This window comes from Carcharodon carcharias, chromosome 13 (genome assembly GCF_017639515.1).
Source record: "Carcharodon carcharias isolate sCarCar2 chromosome 13, sCarCar2.pri, whole genome shotgun sequence".
Lineage (NCBI taxonomy): Eukaryota > Metazoa > Chordata > Chondrichthyes > Lamniformes > Lamnidae > Carcharodon > Carcharodon carcharias.
The window spans coordinates 45,877,452-45,892,328 of record NC_054479.1 but is presented as its reverse complement, the minus strand read 5'-3'; the positions used below and the strand labels follow the sequence as shown (position 1 = coordinate 45,892,328).

General features: G+C 39.2%; 1 protein-coding gene across 1 annotated transcript in view; it reads left to right on the top strand.

Annotated features, from left to right (window-relative positions):
• taok3a (TAO kinase 3a) overlaps positions 1-9,739 on the top strand; it is a 108,920-nt gene extending 99,181 nt beyond the window's left edge. The window contains exons 16-18 of the mRNA XM_041203056.1: positions 826-1,038; positions 6,501-6,683; positions 8,684-9,739. Of these exons, the coding sequence (XP_041058990.1) occupies positions 826-1,038; positions 6,501-6,683; positions 8,684-8,845 (558 nt within the window). The 3' untranslated portion in view covers positions 8,846-9,739. The remainder of the gene's footprint in view (positions 1-825; positions 1,039-6,500; positions 6,684-8,683) is intronic.
• Positions 9,740-14,877: the final 5,138 nt, after the last annotated feature.

Here is a 14,877-nt window from a genome sequence, read left to right as displayed (position 1 = left end):
AACACGAGATCTGAAATAACCTGTTTAACCTATTCTCCAGTTGGTGCCAGAAAATTGTCACAACTACATTTCATGAAGAGAAGTGGCATGAACTTGTCCTCCAAGTTACTTTAACAATTTGGTTTGGCCAATCTTATATGAATACTCAGGCTCCTCCCATCCCCATAATATTGCATTATCCTTGTTGAATACTGCTCTAATTTCCTGAATTATAATCTGGCAACATAAAGATCGCTGTTGGGAGGCCTACAAACTACATCTGCCAAAGTTTTTACGCGTTTTGTTATTTAGGTCCACCCATTCTGATTCTACATTTGATTTTCTACATTTGGATCTTTTCTCATGACTGCCATTATCTCATAATTTATTCTCAGGGCTACCCCTCTTTCCATCTTTCTCCTTTTTCTCAAAAGTAAAGTTCACTGGAATATTTAGCTGTCAACTTTGGTCATCCTTAAACCTCAGAAATGGCTACTAGATCAAACCCATTATATCTATTTGTGCCATAAATTCATATATCTTGTTACAAATGCTTTATACATTCATATATATGAATTTTAATACCGTTTTCCCTGATATGACTTTTGAGGTTTAATGATCAATTACCATTGTTAAACTCTCCTGATTGGATCTGAATCTTTTGATTTTTAATTTTGAAAAATATAAACAAAACACTCTAATTTCTAATTAAAATAGTTGTCTGCCCATAATACAGGATTTTACTTAAGCATATTATAATTATGTGACATAAGCTGTCCTTCAAAACAGCCAATATACAGTTTTCTAGACAGTGTCACATTGATCTTGTTTTATGCTTCTGTGCAGGCTATGGAGCTACAGATAAAGAAGCAGTTTCAAGACACATGTAAAGTCCAAACAAAACAGTACAAAGCACTGAGGAACCACCAGCTGGAGGTAACTCCAAAAAGTGACCATAAAATGGTCCTAAAAGCACTTAAAGAGGAACAAACAAGGAAACTGGCCATCCTGGCAGAACAGTATGAACAAAGTATCAATGAGATGATGGCCTCACAGGCGGTATGTAATCTGTATAAACTCGGTTTTAAAGTAGCATCTTTCTTTAAAGGCTCTTGATATCTCTCAAGGAAAGACAGCTCTGTACCTTAATGAATCATTGTCTGTGATCTTTGCCCTTCATCTGGGCCTTCTGGTTGGATATATTGATTATAAGTTTTTTAATTGCATATGAAGAAGGTTTTAAACGTTCAGTCCTCCCCAACATGTCTTCCACATCCCTTCTTGTGTCCCGGTGTTATCCTTGACTCAGTAGTAGCATTCAGGTGATTCCTAACTTTGTCCTAAATGTTAATTTCAGAGGAACACTGGTTGATGCACCTCTTATGTCCCTTGGTGCCATTCCAATTGGCTCAGTTGAAACTATGGAACCTTCATGAACGTTTGTATCCCAATATGCTAGGGCAGTGAGTGAGTGAGTGGAGAGTTTAATGTTGCATTCATTACATTTTTTCATCGCCTAGAAATGGCGCTTCCAGTACTAACATGTTTTGTATCTTTAGGAGGAGGTGGTGGCGCAGTGTTATTGTCATTGGATTAGTAATTTTGAGACCCAGGGCAATGCTCTGGGGATCCCAGTTCTAATCCAACCACGGCAGAATTAAAAACCTCTTGATGACCATGAAATCTTTATCAATTGTCATAACAGCCAATCACTAATGTCCTTTAGTGATTGGTTTTAGGCCTTCAGGGAATGAAATCTGCCATCCTTACCTGGTCTTGCATACATGTGACTCCAGACCCACAGCAATATGATTGACTCTTAAATGCCTTCTGAAACGGCCTAGCAAGCCACTCAGTTATATCCAACTATAAGCCTAGGCAGCAGCAACAGCAACCCTGCAAAGTCCGCCTTCCTGACATCTATGGGCTTGTGCCAAAATTAGAAAAGCTGTCCCATAGACGAGTTGAGTAACAGCCTGACAGTCATACTTGTGGAATTGTACCTTACAGATCAGGTCTCACACCACTATTACCATTCTTGACCCACCGGCAGGACAGAGGTGGCAGCACAGTGGTATACAGTCGGGAGGGAGTTGCCCTGGGAATCCTCAGCATCGACTCAGGACCCCATGAAGTATCATACCATCAGGTCAAACATAGAGGAAATCTGCTTATTCCCACATACCATCCCCCCTCAGCTGATGAATAAGCACTCCTGCATGTTGAACACCATTTGGAGGAAGCACTGAAGTGGCAAGGGCACAGAATGTACTCTGGTTGGGGGACTTCAATGTCCATCAGCAAGAGTGGCTCAGTAACACCACTGCTGACTGAGTTGGCCAAGTCCTAAAGAATATAGCTGCTAGACTGGGTCTGCAGCAGGTGGTGAGGGAACTAACTAAAGGTAAAAAAACGTACTGACCTCATCCTCACCAACCTGCCTGCCACAGATGGATCTGTCTATGACAGCATCGGTAGGAGATGCAGGCCCGTCTTCACATGGAGGGTATGCTCAATCGTGTTGTTTGGCTCTACCACTCTGCTAAGTGGGATAGATTTAGAACCAATCTAGCAAGACTGGGCATCCATGAGGCACTGTGGGCCATCAGCAGCAGCAGAATTGTACTCAATCACAGTCTGTAACCTCATGGCCTGGCATATCCCCCACTCTACCATGACCACTAAGCCAGGGAATCAGCTCTGGTTCAATGAAGAGTGCAGGAGGGCATGCCCGCAGCAGCACCAGGCATACCTAAAAATGAGGTGTCAGCCTGATGAGACTACAACACTGGACGATTTAGGTGCTAAACAGCATAAGCAGCATATGATAGAGCTAAGTGAATTTACAACCAATAGATCAGATCTAAGCTCTGCAGTCCTGCCACATCCAGTTGTAAATGGTGGTGGACAATTAAACAACTCATTGGAGGAGGAGGCCACATGTATCTCTATCCTCAATGATGGGGGAAGCCCAGCACGTCAGTGCAAAAGATGAGGCTTGAAGCATTTGCAACAATCTTCAGCCAGAAGTGCCGAGTGGATGATCCATCTCTGCCTCCTGCTGAAGTCCCCAGCGTAACAGATGCAAGTCTTCAGCCAATCCAATTCACTCCATGTGATATCAAGAAACATCTGAAGACACTGGATACTGCAAAGGCTTTGGGCCCTGACAATATTCCGGCAACAGTACTGAAGGCATGTGTTCCAGAACTAGCTGTGCCCCTAGCCTGGTTGCTCCGGTACAGCTACAACACTGGCATCTACCCAGCAATGTGGAAAATGGCTCCAGTATCTCCTGTACACACAAAGCAGGACAAATCCAACCCAGCCAATTACCACCCCACCAGTTTATTTTTGACCATCAGTAAAGTGATGGGAGGAGGTCATCAACAGTGCTATCAAGTGGAACAAAAACAGAATTACCTGGAAAAGCCTTAGCAGGTCTGGCAGCATCAGCGGAGAAGAAAAGAGTTGACGTTTTGAGTCCTCATGACCCTTCAACAGAACTGACTTCTTTGGGCAGGAGTCCTCTCCTTGTTCAACGGATCCTTTCACCCACCTCCAATATTCTCCCTCCACCTGGACCCCTCCCTCTGGATTCTTACTTTCTCTTGATCTTTTCATTGAGAACTGTCGGCGCGACGTTAGTCGTCTCAATTTCTCTGCTCCTCTCACCCATTCTAATCTGTCTCTCTCTGAACTTACTGCACTCTAAAAGAGTTCTGTTGAAGGGTCATGAGGACTCGAAACGTCAACTCTTTTCTTCTCCGCCGATGCTGCCAGACCTGCTGAGTTTTTCCAGGTAATTCTGTTTTTGTTTTGGATTTCCAGCATCCGCAGTTTTTTTGTTTTTATCTCTGTGCTATCAAGTGGCACTTGCTTAGCAATAACCTGATGCTTAATTTGGGTTCTGCCAGGATTACTCAGCTCCTGACCTCATTAGAGCCTTGGTTCAAACGTACAAAACAGCTGAATTCCAGAGGTGAGGTGAAAGTGACTGCTCTTGACGTCAAGACAGTATTTGACCAAATGTAGCATCAAGGAACCCTACCAAAACTGGAGTCAATGGGACTCAGGGAAAACACTCAGCTGGATCGAGTCATACCTAGCACAAAGGAAGATGGTTGTGATTGTTGGGGGTCACTCATCCCAGTTCCAGGACATCAGTGCAGGAGTTCCTCAGGGTAGTGTCCTCAGCTCAGTCATCTTCAGCTGCTTCATCAATGACCTTGCTTCCATCATAAGGTCAGAAGTGGGGGCTGATGATTGCACAATGTTCAGCACCATTCATGATGACTCAGGTATTAAAGCAGTCCATGTCCAAATGCAGCAAGACCTGGACAATATCCAGGCTTGGGCTGACAAGTGGCTAGTAACATTCACACCACACAAATGCCAAGCAATGACCATCTCTGACAAAAGAGAACCTAACCATCGCCTCTCGATATTCAGTGGCATTACCATTGCTGAATCCCCCACTATGAATATCCTGGGGGTATAAATACTGTGGCACAAGAGTAGGTCAGAGGCGAGGAATCCTGCAGCGAGTAACTCATCTGACTGCCCAAAGCCTGTCCTCCATCCGTAAGGCACAAGTCAGGAGTTTGATGAAGTACTTTCCACCTGCCTGGTTGAATGCTGCTCCAACAACACTCAAGAAACTTGACACCATCCAGAACAAAGCAACCTGCTTGATCCGTGCCATTTCCATAAATGCTCACTCCCTCCACCACTGACGCACAGAGGCAGCAGTGTGTACCATTTACATGATGCACTGCAGGAACTCACTATGGCTTCTTAGACAGCATCTTCTAAACCCAGGACTGCTCCCATCTAGAAGGCCAAGGGCAGCAGACAGATGGGAACACCGTCACCTGGAAGATCCCCTCCAAGCCACACACCATCCTTTCTTGGAAACATATCACTATTCCTTCACTGGGTCAAAATCCTGGAACTCCCTCCCTAACAGTACTGTCGGTGTATCTATACTTAATGGACTGCAGCAGTTCAAGAAAGCAGCTCAACACCATCTCAAGGATAATTAGGTATGGGCAAATAAATGCTCGCCTAGCCAGCAATGCCTATATCCCATGAATGAATGAAAAATAAGATTCTCATTGGATCTTAGGCTAATGACAAAATTAAAAAGATTATATTTCTTATTCATTTTCCTGCAGTGTAGTAGAAATTTGATATGCTTTTAACCTGGAAAAGTGGATATTATATGAAATATTAAAACATAGCAATTCCCTCCCCATGATTTTTTTGTGCATCTTCATAACAGTTGGTGTTTTTGTAATCTCCAGATTCCAAAATATTCAACTTGCTAAATCCTAAAATGCTACAATTAGACTTTCCACTTGAAATGCAACAAGTGCCTATAATTTCTAGTTTAGTATACTTGCAGATTCGCACAACTGCCTTAGGGTCCCTTAAGATCAGAATGAAGACATGAAATTCTTGCAAAAAACATGGAAAAATGCCTGTCACAAAATTTGCTTTCACTCATTTAATAGGATTTTGCAGGACTGCTACAAACTTACTGGGATCTAGAATCTTATAAATTTGGACATGATCTTTGTAAAAACTTGTTTAATACTGCATGAGTTTGCCATTCTGAAGAAAAGAGTTTTTTCTAAATGGAATGTAATAGGGGCAGATGTAGACCATTTAGCCCCTCAGTCCAGTTCTGCCATTAACTTAGATTATGGCTGATCTGCAACTTAACTCTACCTTTGCCCCATATCCCTTTATACCTTAGGTTAACAAAAATAAATCTCTGATTTTAAAATTTATAATTGATCTAGCATCACTTGCCATTTGTGGAAGTTTTCCAAATTTCTACCACTGTGTTTGGAGGTGTTTCCTAATTTCATTCTAGAAATTAATAAACTAATACTAACCTTATTTCAGGAATGTTGACCTCTGTTAATGTAACAATCCTTTAGGATTTCTTTTGAATTGTTCTGAGTATTGCACTTTTGCACTTGGGAGGTAACACATTGTTTGAATAAATTTTTAATAGAATCCTAAACAATTCTTATTTGTATAATTACATAAAATGTGGCCCTTTTTGTATTTGTTGGACCCATGTATATAAAGCAACAATATGTTTGAGAAGGTTTTAATAAGGGGGAAAACAGTAAGCTGCTGTAAAGTATACCAGTTATCAGTCTGCTTGTTTGAGGAGCCCCTGCCATTGTTCCTCTTTTAAACTAAAGTTAACTTTTATCTTTCTATAGTCCTATTAATTTATCTGAAATGTTTGCTTAATGGTGAATGGTGATGAAATGGGGAAAATTTATCTTTGTACTTCCACTCATGTTTTGGCTCCCTCAGCCAGAACCCACGCTAGTTTGATGAACTTTAGTTATCTTATTCACACAGTCTATCTTAAAGAAGCTTTTAGATTCCACCCATGAATCCACAATTCTTTTGAAGGAGGTAATGATCAAATTTATCATGTTCTAGAAGTTTCTGGATGAGTGCATTGGTGTTGATGATATTTTTTAAATATTTAGCTGCGGCTAGACGAGGCTCAGGAAGCAGAGTGCCAAGCTCTGAAACATCAGCTTCAGCAGGAAATGGAGTTACTTAATGCCTATCAGAGTAAAATTAAGATGCAGACTGAAGCACAACATGAGCGAGAGCTTCAGAAATTGGAGCAGCTGGTGTCACTGCGCAGAGCACGCCTTGAACAAAAGGTCAGTTCAAATCAAAACTGCATATTTCTCTGTCATTGGAAGTGCACGTGTTTTCTCAAAACTTCTTGTAAGTGTATTAAGCTGCATGGTGTGATCATTTCCCTTCATGGAAATTATATTTTTACATTAAGCACCACAAGATAATCAGTTCTCAGTGGGCAGAAACTTAGCACAGCAGTTTGAATACAATGCTTTGTGATACTGTTTCCCATGTCGGAACATCAACATGGTGCACAATGGAGGGCTGGGGCACGGCTTTGCCACTATGATCCTTTTCCCTTGATACATTAACACTTTCAATCATGCTTCCTTGTATAGGCAATAAAAGGTTAGGTGCTTCTCATCCTACGGGGAGCAATCAGTGGGATCCAGGCTATGCTCTTACGTGAAATACCAGATGAAGTGTCACTGATAGAATTCTGATTGATCAGTAGATGGTGTGTCATAAGTAAGGCTAAAACTAGAACTTTTCCTTTTCAACATATTACTATCCTCTCATATTAGATAAGTGAAATTAGCTTAAGCTGTTTCAGTCCAATTTCTACTGAAAATAAATAACTTTTTGAGGTTCAACTGTATTAATAGGGCATTGAAAGGGAATGGGAGCTTTGAATTTAACTTGTCCTATGAACCTAATACTATTGCAAAAGAAAAATGTTGTCAATCCCTGGTATCTGTGGGGTGTAACTTGTAAAGTATGCAAAAGTTTCTTTTGCGAATCCTTCCATCAGTTGTACCGCACAAATAACTAAATTCCTAGAACATTGTTTGTGAGTTAAGTGCATTACAGGAAGACCACGTGTTTTGCAGCATAATTGAAAAATTGCATAGCACCAATTTGACTTCAGAATGGGATATTTTATTGAGGTAAATTCTAGTTAGTAAATTTTCATAAAATGTCAGACTGAAATGTCTTAAGAATGTAATCATTATATAGATATCAGCACTTATGTCAACCTTTGAAGCCTCAAAATCCCTCCAAAAACAAGGGTCAACATATATGCTGAGTATAAAAGTGAACCATGGGTGTGGGTGGTCACCATCTCTGTCATTCGCCATGCGAGGGGGGTCTGGCTATGTGTGGGTGTCTTAAATTTCCATGTATCTTCGCAACACAGCCTTGCAACCCATTATAAGGTACCAGTAACTAAAACAGCCATTCTTGGGGTGAAAAATTGAGGCTGACTACCAATGTGGGTATAGCATGCCGTGGTTGAAATGGGGTTGACTTATTCGCTGAGTATAAGCAAAAACTTGATTCTTGGGGCTTCAAAAAATGGGGTCGTCTTATATGTTAGGTCAATGGTGACCTACGGTAATTTGCTTTTTTTAGTTCATGCACAAGACTTAAAACTTGTATTTGCAGAGCATCTTTGTCTGCAATATCTCAACTCTTCATGTACATAACTTTTTGAAGTGCAGGACTATTCTGTAGGCAAATGATTAATTAAACTCAAGATCCCATCAGCAACAGTTGAATCCTAATCTTAAATTAAAAGTTATCATCATTAGTTAAAAATTTAGTAAACATGTCAAAGTGTATGTTTGGTTTTTTAGGAATGATATTCTAAAATGGGGAAATATTGTATCAGAAGAAGAATGAACATTTATTTATTATGCCACATCTACTTTTTCCAGAAAGTGCAAGGCTGGGACTTTCCTTAGAGCTGTTCCCAATTCATCATTGGAAGGCAGCTTAGTTACTCATGTTAAATGGGGTTTTGTCAAATATATAGTGAAATTACAGCAGCAAAGTAGGAGCATCAGGAAACGTCCTGACCCATGTATAGATGTCGGTTGAGAAGTTCAGCCCTGGGTGTGATTTTTGCCTATGACTTGGATGATATACCTGGTGGTTTCCTTTAGAACCATAGGAAGAGGAAAGTGACTTGGAAAAGTTGATTTAGTTTGGATTCTAAAAATGCTGTGGGTACCATTTATTGGAGCAAGAAAAATGTTGCTTGACAATTTCTAAAAATTCTCCATTTATTTCTTTCAAGATTGAAGAGGAACTGGCTGCACTTCAGAAGGAACGCACTGAAAGAATACGAAGTTTATTGGAAAGACAAGGGCGGGAAATTGAAAGCTTTGACATGGAAAGTCTCAGACTTGGGTTTGGAAATCTGGTTACATTGGACTATCCCAAGGAAGACTATAGATGAAAAACATTGCCATTACCTTGCCCAGGTATTCTAATTATGGGCTCACTTATTGAGGGCAGACATCACCTCTGGACTAGTGCCTCTACAGTCCTTAAATTTCCTTATAATCAGGGCCCCATTGTTAATGTTAACAAGAACGCTGACCATTTGTTGGTCATCTTTTAAAATGACACAGTATTGATATATGTGCAATCATACTTTTTGTGAAATTGGAAGGCAGGATGTACATCGCTTATATGATCATGCATTACAAATAATTTGTAAATCTGTGCAGAAAGACAAATGTTATATCTGCAGCCTTATCTTACTCGCTGCTAGCTTTCTTTCGGTATTTATTCATCAGGAAATTTTATTAAGATTGAATAATTTGATACAAAAGAATTTGATGTACATGTCGATCATACAAAGTGCTTCTGGGAAATAGAGTTTTAAAAAGAAATGCTGGCAAGGGTATCCTGGCCCAGTGTTAATCATATATATATATAAAATCATTTTCTGCTGTGGCAGATGATGTGCATACTGTATGTGAATCCTGGGACCCAAGTAGCACAATAGGGCCAAGGCACTATCACATATATTGTATAGATGGAATTCAGGAGAGCTTTTACTTATTTTCATAAAGTATTTTAATGGTTCCTCAAATTAATTTTTTAATGATTTTTCGTTCAGTATATGGAAGTAAATCTGGCTGTCAGTGGGATCTTCTAATAGAATTTTCCATCTAGACCATAAATGTTGCTTACTCATACTACAAGCTGTGTATTTTCTTATGAAACAAACCAGTAAGATGCTTTACTATTGCATGCACTCCAGTTTTTTTTCAGGTAAAATAGCATGACCGTCAAAGCAAAAGTAAGCTTTTAATCATATTTGTAAATAAAAGTGCTCACCACACTGTGTTGAGAGTTATTTTAGCAGATTGTATCTTGAAATCTGCAGTCATTTTCACTTTCCGGTATAGTTTCATAGAAACGCTGAATAGGAATCCTGTATGGCGGAACATGATTGTTGTCAAAGTACTTGTGATGACTGGTTAATTTTGCATAAGCATATCGATGTTACTCAGAGTTGGGTCACTTCACAGTGCTGTATCTCATAGATTGGATGGCATGTTAGATAATCTAAACTAACCTAAATTAACGGGAGGGAAGTTTCCATTTAGTTATTCTTGAGCTCCCACAAAGCTTGGTGCTTTGTACCCTCTGCATCGGAGGGAAGAATTATGGATCCCGAAATTGAGACATAGGTTTGTAGTTCATTCTTCAAAATAAACTTTTTCAATTAACTTTCCTACTTATACACCTCAAGTAAAATTATATTTTAAAAGGCCAGGACTAGTGCAATAATCTATGATTAAAATATAATTGTGACTTACTTTGAAAAGCATTTTGATGGCCTTTCCTAAAATAAACCTGCTTAACATCTGCAGTTTTAATGGGTGTGACTCAATTGCAGTCTAGCAAATCAAAGTGAATTGTTGTACTTTAAATTGCATTGAACTTGTATATATTTGGTTTGGATATTTCATCCTCTAGAGCAGAGAAACATTCCCCCAACCTGTCTTCCTTCACTTTTACTGAGCCAGAATTATTGCTCTGGCATTTATTACAACCTTTATTAACCTTTATTTTTCACTGAAGTCAAAACTAAGGCAATTTAAAACATGACAGGTGTATACATTAATGATTTGGACTTAAATGTGGGAAGCAAGGCTGGGAAATTTGCAGATGACACAAAAATTGGCCTTATGGTTGATAGTGAAGAGGATAGCTGTCGACTCCAGAATTATAGCAATGGTTTGGTTGAATGGGTGGAAAAGTGGCAAATGGAATTCAGTTCAGAGAAGTGTGAGATGATGTATTTATAGAGGGCAAACAAAGCTAGGAAATACACAATAAATGGGAGGATATTGAGAGGGTAGAGCAAGTGAGACACCTTGGAATGCATGTCCATGGGTCCCTGAAGGTGGCAGGACAGGTGGATAAGATGGTAAAGAAGGCAAATGGAATGCTTTCCTTTATTGGACAAGGTATTGAATTCAACATCTGGGATATAATGTTAGAACTGTATAAAACACTGGTTAAGCCACAGTTAGACAGTTTTGTGGACCGTTCTGGTCACATTACAGGAAGGACATAATTGCTCTGGAGAGAACACAGAGTTTCACAAGAATGTTGCCGGGGCTTTCAAATTGCAGCTATGAGGAAAGATTGGATATGTTAGGGTTGTTTTCCTTAGAACAAAGGATGCTGAGGGGCGACTTAATTGAGGTGTACAAGATTGAGGGGCCTAGATAAAATAGACCGGAAATATCTGTTTCCTCTAGCAGAGAGGCCAATTCCCAGAAGGCACAGACTTAAGGTGATTTGTAGGATGAGAGGAGGTACGAGGAAAAACTTCACCCAGAGGGTGGTGGGTGTCTGGAATTTGCTGCCTGATTTGGTGGTGGAGGCAGAAACCCTCAACTCATTTAAAAGTTACCTGGATCTGCGCCTGAAGTGATGTAACCTGCAAAGCTATGGACCAGGTGCCGGTAGATGGGATTAGAATGGGTGGCTAGTTTATATATTTTTTTTTGCCTGGCCCCAACATGAGCTGAATGGCCTCTTTGTCTGCCAACACTATGGTCCCCGAATAAAGTATAAGCCATCCTAGTTGTTTCAGCTGGCATCATAAATTAATTGCTTTTCTTAACCCATTACCAACATAAAACGTGGATTTTATGTTCAGAATAAATGTTCATTGGCTGCATTCCAACATACTTGAACTCCAACCTCTATCGCTGCAGTTATACTGTGTTTGGTGAGAACTCACTGCTGTAAGGTGGATTCTTGGGAACTCTTACCTCAAGGCTTTCATATTAGTTTTTGAGTTTACAGACACTTTTGGACATTTGTGTTAATGCAAATCCAAATCTACTTTGCTTGGATGTGAAAGTGATAGTTTGACAATATATTAAGATACCATTAATTTATACAACTGCTCACGAGCCATCTTTGTGACCTCTAAATTACTACATAATGCTAAATTGGGAGCCAGTGAGATGAGCTATAATTATTTTAAAACCTGTAGCTGACTTTACCTCACCTGTGATTTGATAGAGTTAAACGTTCTAACTCACTTGTTACAACTAGGTGAGGATGGATATCAGGACTCACCCTTTCTTTCCCACTCTTTGATTAATCGTAACAGGGTTTTGAAATTTATAAGAGTGAAGGTATCAATTCAGTGTCAGTACTTAACCATTTAAACAGTGATTGCATAGAACACAAAGTGGGTTAGTTTTTATTGAGCTAAATACCCACCCACTTAAACAGGGCCTTCACAACGCACACATGCAGAATTACTTTTGGCCAAATTAATACTTAATGATAAAAGGCAAGAAATAGAGTTTACTGAGTCCTTCGCTATTGTTTGTGGCTCAGGCAGTTTTTAATAATGGCAATCTTAATTTCAGTGGAATTGCAGCCAATGTAAACTACAATTTCTGGAGGCTTTTAACTGTAATCTGTCTTTTTCAAAAGTGGATGCTTTTGCATTTGAGGTTACTTGTGATTGCAATTTTCTCTCTCTCTGGATTCCAAACTCTAACAGATGGGGCTCTAAAGGAGACAGGGAGAGAGATGGTATCCATTTGCAGACACTACTACAGACTACCAAAAGCAACTGGGATGTTGTAATATTAGATACTTCAAAATGGTGATCCTGGTTACAGGATCGCAATGATTTGAGTTTAAAGAAGACCACTGATCAGTTCATGTCTGGACAGACCTTGGCTATTGTTATAGCCTAGGTGATTAGTTTTTCTAGATATCCTAGCCATCAGGTGTGAAATTCCATAGGAGGTTTGCCTTCGCATATCCTAATTGTAATCCATATTGGAAACTTCCAGACATGTCAGGTGACCTGTGGCAGCTTGCTTGCTTTAAAAGTCCTAAGTACCTGGCCAGCTGATGAAATTGAAGATTAATATTTCACATGTGCATGGCACTGTGCTGTTCACTGCCCATAGATCTGTATCTTTACTATGAATAATGTATTTTTGTAGCCTCCAAAGTGAGGGCTATATAATTTGGGTAGAAGAGTGCCTAACTCCAACCTTATTGGTTAAGCTATTTACTGTAACTAACTGGATCATTCACATTCTTTTCACTTGGATTTAACTTTTTATTTTTTAGGGCTGGTCATTTGAATAAGTTTACACTCTCAAATCCATTAAAATCACAGCAGTGAATAGAACCTCAAATATATGATAAAGAATAGTCGGTATTTCAAAGGGAAGTCAATGTCTCATTAATTCTTTGAAGTAGTAGCAGGGTAGAAAAGCACTGTAGACAATGTAATTTTAGATTTTCAGAAAGCTTCAATAAAGGTATCTCGGATGTATGTGGAGTTGGAGACAAATTGAACCTTGTTTTGTATCCATTCTAAGTTAAGAACTTGGGAATTGGAAGTATAATTTAAGTGTTGCAGAGAATACCAAATTGGAGGGTCCTGACAATACAGGTCATCAATAATGTAGAGCAGATGTGTAATTAGCAGAAATTTCAAATGAGGTGGTGCAATTTGGTAGAAAGTGATGCCACCTACCACATTAGAAAGTAAAGTCTCAATAGAGTAGGAGAGCATTGGAATTTGGGATGCAGCTAGTGATTTTTTTTTAAAAAATCCTTATTAGCCTTAGTACTGCAGTTCATTTCTAGAGAGATTGCAGAGAAGTTAAATTGGTATGCAGCCTTGGTTAGACCACACTATTACAAAAAAGAGAGATGGTGAAGGTGGCACAATTTTTTTACAATGATACCAGGAAAGTAATAACAGATTAGGATCCCATTCTCTAGAAAAGAGAAGCCTGAGGAAACCGTTTGAGGTTATGAAGGAGTTTGGTGCAGTGGATGTGGAAATATCTTTTTGTGGGGGGGGGGGGGAAAGAGACAAATTTGATTAAAAATAAAACTGACACTAACATTAAATTCAGGAGAAACTTCTTTATTCAGTGGTTTGAATGTGGAATATGCTGCAACAAGAAAAGGCTAGGTAAAAGAGGGAGAAAGGAATAGGTTATTCTGTCGAGGCTAAACAAAGATGGGTGGGAAGAAGCTTATATGAAGCATAAACGTTGGCGTGGACCAGTTGGACTGAATAGCATGTACATTCATTTAATTGCATGATCAATTTTCTAAACTAATAACCAATTTTAGGAGCCCCCTCTGTTTAACACTGCAAAGCATCTGGTACAATAAACCCAATTCTTTTGAAACAATGACTTTCCTAGAATTGCCTCGTCACTGACCTTTACTTTCATGCACGATTGGGTGTAGTTTCCACTTTTGTTGCCATTTGATATCTGTTTGCAACTTGCACTTTTGCATTTTTTAAAAATTAAGTTATAGTTGGAAGTATTGCCTCTTATTTGCATAACCAGACATCTTCCAAGAAGCAACCCAATCAGGTAGCTTAGAACATTTTTTGTCGTGCATCATGCATTTGAATAGTAACCTGGTGCAATTTTAAATGTCCTGTTCACCACCTGTGAATTACATCATTTTAAAATCACAAAATGAAACTATACTGAACCATTTACTTGTTTCATAGGTGTACACTAGTTAGTTTTAGTAATTTAAACTTATTGTTTCTGTGCCAAAAGGCTTAATTTGAGGGTGTCTACTTATAGGAGCAAGTTTTTACCAATTGTACCCATATTTCAATTGAGGGACATCACTAGTTTTGTGGCTGAGACTGGCTTTCAGCACAATTTTAAGATCTTGGAAACTTAGTTTGTGTTGAATTATGCTGGTAAAACCAGTGAAAGCTTGTGGCAATTCCAGGTAAAGATATTTGTAGTAATCTTCTGGAACACTTAGGAGTTGAAATAGCGTACATTTCATTTAACTAACGTAGGCTTGCCTTTATTTCACTGCTGGATCAAAAAAATAGTTACTATGAATATCTTTAACACAGGTATCTGCATTCTTCAAAACAAATTTATTATAAGTATCATCAGTTCCTTTGACTAAATGCAACAAATAAGG